Below are 7,866 nucleotides of genomic sequence, written 5' to 3'. Positions count from 1 at the left end.
CGATCGTCTTTTTCACAAGGAATTTCAAAGGCAACTCTTGGGGTGTATGAACAGTGACAGAAAATATTTGCTTAATATAAAGTTCACTGCTTGTGACTTGACATGTGCTCGTCAGTCTGCCGTCTCAGTTTACCCGCACTGTTTTCCTTCTCACCGTCAATACTGTTGAAAAGTCAGCTCGCGTTCCTTTTTTCCGAGATGACTTAAAACATCGAACGAATATATGGAAATATTGCCCAGATTCACGTGTGAAAGTTTTGATCATGTGTGACACTTCCTGGCGGCAAGCAGACCACCGACCATGGTGCAATCATTTGACCAAAACTGAGCAAAGACACTCACAGTAGCAGGAATCTATTTTGTTCCGCTTCAACATCTTTTTGTCATTTGATTGTTTTAAATGTGTTGCCTAGACATTTTTTTAAACTTTTTTTTTTTTTACTACTGTAATAGCCTACGACATGTTCTTACTTAAAAAAAATCCGGTTACGTCAGCGCTGTTGGAATGGAACTCCTTTGGAAGAATCGTGAGAATCTGTTTGAGTTGACTGCGAGGACCTTTAACTCCTCACAAGAACTATTATTTATAGCTTATTTAGACAGAAGAACAGATGTAAAGAGCCCAATAAAGTGCAAAGTGTACCATTTCCTGTGCGAGAGGTCGGTGTCGGTAACATACGGCGTTTGCCAGCCCGGAGTTACCTGTCGGGAGCGTGACATCGCGCTCTGGTATGTGTTTGGCAGCACCCGTTGTAAGACGGGGAGCAGCTGTCGCGGTGCGTTGGGGGGGTCATGAGGAGGAGAGGGCCCTGACAGTTGGGGTTTCATTTGTCTTTTTCCCGCTTCGCAGGGACAATTCTGGGTCAAAGCAATCCGAGGAGATGGGAGTGAAGTGTGTACGGCCTCTCCATTCCCGCCAGCCGGACTTCATTAGAGTTTCAGTAAATCTTAAAGCGCACTGTCACCTTGTTGTGCATGCGGACCAACTCGGCAGGAGCGCTAACTCTTAAAGATGGTTCCGCGAATGCTATTAGGAGGTGTGCCTGACAAGAGTCAGCCGCTGCCTGGCCCGCCTCAGGCTCGGGCTAATTACTGGATTGGACGGGGCCCTGCTACTTGATCCACAGCCAGACATTACAAGGGGTAAGCCACTGTCAATCACGGCCCACTTGTTTTTCTGAATTTGGTCATGTGACATTCACAAACTGAGCCGTGATTGGGTGTTACCTGAGCCCTGAGCAACTGATGTCATTTTCAGTCGACAGCAAGTGGCAAAATGGCCGCCTGCTGAGATGGATAAAAATGGGTGGATCTTACTGCTTAATTCATATTCCACAAACGTAATATTAATCAGATTGTCATGTTTGACTAGTGGGGCTGAGTAGAACATATCAAGAATTTTTTGGTGGGTTGACTTCCCCTTCAAGCCCTTCTTAGGTTTTCACACTAGGGTTTCAAATGGGATTTCAAGCCTGCCTGGTTTAGGGTTTCAAAGTTTTGTTTCAAGTCAGGATTAGACATTCAAAGTAGGGTTTCAAGTCAGGACTAACATTTAAAATGAGGGTTTCAAACCTGGGTGTGGGTTTGAAGAAGAATTTCACACCATTGCTAGTGTTCCAAACTAAGGTTTCAATCCATAGTTAAGGTTTCAAACAAGGGTTTCAACACAAGGTTGGTCTTTCAAAATGTGTTTTGCAGGCCATTGTTAGGGTTTCAAGGTAGTCTTTCAAGCCTGGGTTTGGATTTCAAAGTAGTGCTTCAATTAGGAGTTCAAGCTTGGTTGGGGTTTTCAAGCCAGGGTTAGCTTTTCAAAGAGGGTCTCAAGCTATGGTGAAGGTGTTTCAAGTCTGTTTATTATTGTTATTATTTTTTAAAGGATTACGGTTATAAATGTGGCTTACACATCAGTTTTAAGTTTTCAAAGTGGTGTTTCGAACTACAATTTGGATTACAAATTAGTTTTAAGCCCACATGATTTAAAATTAGGTTTAGTTAGGATAATGATTTGAAAGTAGGGCTTCAAACATGGTTCTGTTTCAAGTTGGGAATTTCCTATTAGGATTTCAAATAAGTACAGGCTTGGTCTAATTACTGGATTGAACTGGGCTCTGCTGCTTGATCCCGAGCCAGATGTTACAAGGTGTCGTTCCAACCCCCTGCTGCAATCTGTGGAAAGATTGCCACTTTCAAACAGAGCTGCTGTGCAACCCTCCAGTCCATTTTTTATTCGGGCGAGTCGCCACATTTCTACGATTGGCCTGTAAATCCGCTAATGACGGAAGGCAGCACGGCTGGCTCCGGAGAGGCTCGGCATTCAAGGACCACCGGCGAGCCTCAGCTGCCGAGAAGATTTTGGGGTGGTGATGGGTAGATGGCCGACCGTCATTCATGCCTCTGGTCCCGAGCGGACGGCTGGACGGCCGTGGGGCAGCTGGCAGGTCCACGGCCGCCTGCATGTGAGGCGCGAATATGCAATTTGGGTTGCCGTTTTTGGACTGGAAGAGCGTCCACGGAGATAGAGATCATCATATTGTCACTTTGGAAGGACAGAATCCAATTTCAGGAACACTCAGTAGAGCGCAGGTAGTGTTGAGTTTCCACAAAGGTGCCACATTACCGATGTAACAGGCATTTATCCACATGTGACTTTCGCACAAAACCCAGCAAAGGGAACACTGCCGCATTATTTGGGTGCACTTCCTGTAAGCTGATTATTTGCTACCTTTCACACATACAAAATTGACATAATAAAAGATGACTTGATTTGATGGGCAGTGAGAAAGCTCATTCCGTCCTCCTTTGTGTGAAGAAGCAGCAGTGTTGAGTGTTACATTCCACAAGCCTGGTCCTGGTTTGTGATATTCCCTTTCACACAGCTGCCCCACCTCTGATTATACCTCAGAAGCCTGGAAATTCACCGGTCGAATCCAACCCCCACCATTCTTTGTTGGTATCTTTCATGCAGAATAATGAAAAAGTATGGAGAAATTGGGCTTTGACAAATAAAATAGTTGTTGAATGGGGATAATTGCTTTCAACGCAACAATGTGGGAGAAGTGAGTGATCACCTGGTGTTACTGTTTAACAGCTGCCTCCAGAGGTGGGAGTAAGTCATTGTTTTGCAAGTCACAAGCAAGTCTCAAATCTTTGCCCTCAAGTCTCGAGTTAAGTCTCATGTCAAGACTGACAAGTCTCAAGCGATTCACAAGTCCTACACTTTGAGTTTCAAGTTCTTTTGTGTCATTTTAACAACATCGTAGATTATATTATTTTGGGTGACCATCAAAGTAGGAGTCAGCGACTCAGGGAGTGAACCCAGAGTGGTGCAACAGATTGCCGTGTTTGCTTTGCAGTGTGTTACCAGTGAGTTTACAATCTCTTTAGCTACGCAGCTAGCAACGATAATTAGCCGATAAACAACTGACATGAGCTTACTTACCGTTCTTTGTGCAACTTCAGATGTTGAACAAAGTTTGAAGTTGTTGCCTCTCCGTCAGTGATCTAATCTTGGACTACTGCAATTCGTTTTTTGTTGACCACCTCGTAGTTTTTGTACCCAAACAACTAGAGGTGCAACGAATCACAAAAGTCATGGATCGGACTGTTAAAAAAATAATAATTTTAATCAGATAAATAGAACTTTATAATGCTTTCACCCATATATATATATATACTCAAAATGTCCAATATGGCTGTTAGGATTTAGAAACACAACTTTATACATGGTCCATGCATAAAATAACAAGGTGAAGGTGTCCTAACTTACGTTATATTGCACTTGTTTTTTTTTCTTTTTTTGAGAGCTCAGTATTGCACATTCGGTAATTTTACCGATTCGACATGTCATCTTTAAAAAAAAAATATATATATATATATATATTTTGAACGTGCGTATGTGTATGTGTGTGTGCATGTGTGCGGGCATTATATTGCACTTGTAATGCACTTTGCACAAGTTGTGTTCCTAAAATCTAAATGGCCATATTGGACATTTTAGATTTTTATTTTTTATTTTTTATATTGTTTCATAAAATAATTATAAATGAAGGCAAAGTTCTATTTATGTATTTATTAATAACGAAAAATTCATCTAAGTGCAATTTAAGGCACATTCCCTTCGTTTAAACAGGGAAAGCGGATTACAAAATATCATAGGTCCACAATAAGAAAAGCAAGCCAGCCAAGCAACAGCTGTCAAACTACTGTTGGTAGCCAGGCATTCAATGCTAATGCTAACAATTTAGCTACTAGCCACGAACGCCAGGGACTTGTACCTTATCGTGCAATGACGGCTTAGCTATTTAATATACTTTCGGGGTGGCATTATGATAATGGTGGTAGAAAATATGTAATTTCAATAAATCGTCAATAATGTAAGACAAAATTTCAAACGGAAGTAGTCAAGCTAGCGTTCACGCCACCGTGCAAGCAGACTTCAAAGTAAAATCTGCCAAGGCTGTTGCATTGGTGTCAATGTATTATTTGGTCAGCTAAGCTTTATTTTGAAGTTTGCCTTAGCGTAGGCGGCGTGTGTTTGCGCCTTTGCGGCTTCTCTGACATTACTGAATGAGGGCACTGTGTCAGCCCAGTTTGCACACGTACGTACACACACGCGCGCACACACACACACACACACACACACACACACACACACACACACATACTTGCCTCTGTGTATTATGAGGACATTTTTTCCAAACCGGTTTAATTGTGTATTACAGGGACACCCCTTTCTGCTAATGCCAGAGAGATGGGACTTGCACCCAAAATTTTTTTTTGGGGTTGTCCAGGAGAATTTCACTTCAAAACTTGAAAAAACTCAACACACGAAAAAAAGAAAAACCTGAAAAAATCCGTAATTGTGAGGACATAGATAATGACCTAAATAAGCCACGCCCATTGCAAAAATGGTAATTATGAGGACCAACTCACATTACAAGGACAAAGTTTACACAACACACAGCAACCATGTCACTGAAGTGATTTGAAAGTTCTGGCATTCTGACTTTACACAAACTAAAATGGCATTGATGTGTAATGACTTACCTGATATAAGGACACATTGTTGTACATAACAATACTGTGAAATGCAAAGTCATACCTGATCTGTCCTAAAATTGTAAGTTTTAACATGGTGCTCATGTTACAACTTACAATTTTAGGACAGACTGAAACTGGTATGTTAATAAAACTGCTTCTTATGTGAACAGGTTATCTAGGTCAAACACAGCTTTGTAATGGATAAGCTCGACATGAAACCAGATGCAAAAGAGTCAGTGAACATTGAACATTTTATTCTTTAAAACATGACTACCTCTCATCTTAAAGGATGAGCAGTTTTCTCATAGCTCATTCCTGAAATACCTTCGGATTTCTGAATTTCTGAAACAGGTTCAATGTAGGAAGTGTCCGAAGTACTGTGAGAATCTGGAACATATTCCTCTGCTAACGAATCCTCACTTGAACTGGATACATCAGCAACCTAATTTTTTAAACGAAAACAATTATTACATACATACATACATACACATATTGTCGCTGTTCTGTGAAAAACACTTCCACCATAGGAGCTACCGGAGAGCAGCCCGCGACCTAAAAATGGAAACGTGTTTTTCACAGGACAGCAATGATATCCATATATACAGTAGATGCACACATACTTATGCATATATACAGTGGCTCTAAAATTAACCTGCCATATGCGGGTTAAAATTCATTTTGGCGGGTGGTCATAAATATTTACTAGCTTTACTTCGCTGTTACTTAGTGATGTTACACTCGAAGTAGAAGCTTGAGAAAAGTGTCGAGCGCTCGCGGCAGAAGTAGCTCCCGCCATTGATGGGCTAATGTGCTAAAGTTAATTTACCAAAGGTCTTCATCATCAAGCAGTTTTGCATTTTTTTTAAACGGGATATGTGCCAGATGCTGGAGCAAACTAGAAAAGCATTTAGAACCTAAAGTTTGTGCACATACTAAAGATTATTATAAATCTAGTCACATTTATTCGAAAGATGAGATGAAGCATTTAACAAGAGGGATAGTTAATATGCTTAATCTATGGCATTGCCCCTAAAACAGATATTGTGTGATACAGTCCTTCAGTTACAGTAGACTTTTCTATTTTACCGAGTCAGACAGTCGTTAAGATTGAGACAATTGCTCAACATTTAGCAGCTTGCAACTAAAGATAAAGGTATAAACATGGGTCATAATTTATCCTCTTGACTAAATTATATTCATTCAATGAAAATGCCTGCACTATTAATTCTGGTTGCGTGAAACAAAGATCCATTGCAGATACAAATAACACAGAAGATAAAATACCCATCATGCCAGTCCATTCTAGTGCAGCGAAAGGTCCAAAACATAAAGCACATTTATCCAAGCTTGATACAAGTAAATTAACTACCTGATGTTTACACTTCTGTTTAAAAAAATAAAATAAAATTGATAAAGAGTTCACCTCTAAAATCCACCATAAATAAATTAATGGGAACAAAAGATCACTACAGTGCATAATCCAAATCACCAAACTGCCAACAAATCTTCAATTTGAGATATTTTTAATGTTGACTTGTAGGAATTTTAGTCCCATACAAGCTTATTGTTGGATACAATATTTTGAACGTCTTGGCAATACACATTGCATAAAAAATTGTTGTGATTATATTTGTTAGTTATATAGTTCAGCCCTAGCATCTACTCTACACTCTTCACTCCTAACGTCTTGCTTCTGAAAACTGATTTCAACATCAATATTCAAAAAGAAATCTCGTCACCTGGTCAACTTGGTCTGTGACAGCTACGTCTTCAGCTATGTCTTCAGGTTGTGCTTCAGTTGAAACCTGGTACACATGAAGAGAAAAATACATATACAATTCAATTCTTAGTAACACGACTGTACCTGTGCATTTACACAGTTACAGTACATACAGAACAATTAATAGGTTAAAGTATTGTAAATGCAAACTCATTTTATTTGCCATTACAAAAATAAATAAATAAATCCTTCTGCACTACAGGTTTGTGTAAATTGGTGACGTCTATTTTTCACAATGAAACAAAAACAAGAAAATACACAGTCCTCAGAGAATCCATACCTGACCAGAGTATGAATTGTATAATAACTCCAAGCCCTCAAAACTTATTTTACAGTCACGGTGTATGAATACACTGTCCTCAGTGTCAGTTATTCACAACTATAACATTGTGAGGACTAAGTATCTGTGAGGGCTGCACAGTATTGACAAAACATGCGACATGGGTGTTTTATACAGTAATGGAGATTATTTCGACATTGAACATGGACCTAAAAAAAAAGGATCTATCTATAGCTATATATTTTTATAATCCAATGAAAAAAAATACACGATAATCCGGAAAAATAAACATGCTCATTGTGATCTAATCTTATCCAATTAAGTTATTTTTTGTTAGTAATGCCCCTCGATACGTTTCTCGTATGGCGATGCGCAATTAAGGTAGTCTCTGATTGGTCAAAGTCAGACTAAAGTATACAATCCAATATTCATTTGTTGCTCGTCTTTGCAATACACATATTGCATGAGCCATTCGTGCGACAAGATATTTTTTTATATATTGTGCCAACGTCTTGCTTCTGAAAAATGTATTTCAACGTCAACATTCAAAAAGAAATCTCGTCACCTGGTCAACTTGGTCTGTGACAGCTACGTCTTCAGTTATGTCTTCAGGTTGTGCTTCAGTTGAAACCTGGTACACATGAAGAGAAAAATACATATAAAATTCAATTCTTAGTAACACACAAGTCTGTACCTGTGCATTTACACAGTTACAGTACATACAGAACAATGAATAGGTTAAAGTATTGTGAATGCAAACACATTT

General features: G+C 39.5%; 1 protein-coding gene across 1 annotated transcript in view; it reads right to left on the bottom strand.

Annotated features, from left to right (window-relative positions):
• Positions 1-4,730: 4,730 nt before the first annotated feature.
• Positions 4,731-7,866, bottom strand: part of LOC147182235 (uncharacterized) — a 9,325-nt gene continuing 6,189 nt past the window's right edge. The window contains exons 5-6 of the mRNA XM_086066770.1: positions 6,780-6,845; positions 4,731-5,482 (exon numbers count right to left, since the gene is read on the bottom strand). Of these exons, the coding sequence (XP_085922896.1) occupies positions 5,318-5,482; positions 6,780-6,845 (231 nt within the window). The 3' untranslated portion in view covers positions 4,731-5,317. The remainder of the gene's footprint in view (positions 5,483-6,779; positions 6,846-7,866) is intronic.

This window comes from Leptonotus elevatus, chromosome 1, assembly GCF_054856555.1.
Source record: "Leptonotus elevatus isolate MCC_2025b chromosome 1, RoL_Lele_1.0, whole genome shotgun sequence".
Classification (NCBI taxonomy): Eukaryota; Metazoa; Chordata; class Actinopteri; order Syngnathiformes; family Syngnathidae; genus Leptonotus; species Leptonotus elevatus.
The sequence above is the reverse complement of the archived record's forward strand: the minus strand, read 5'-3'. Positions and strand labels throughout refer to the sequence as shown.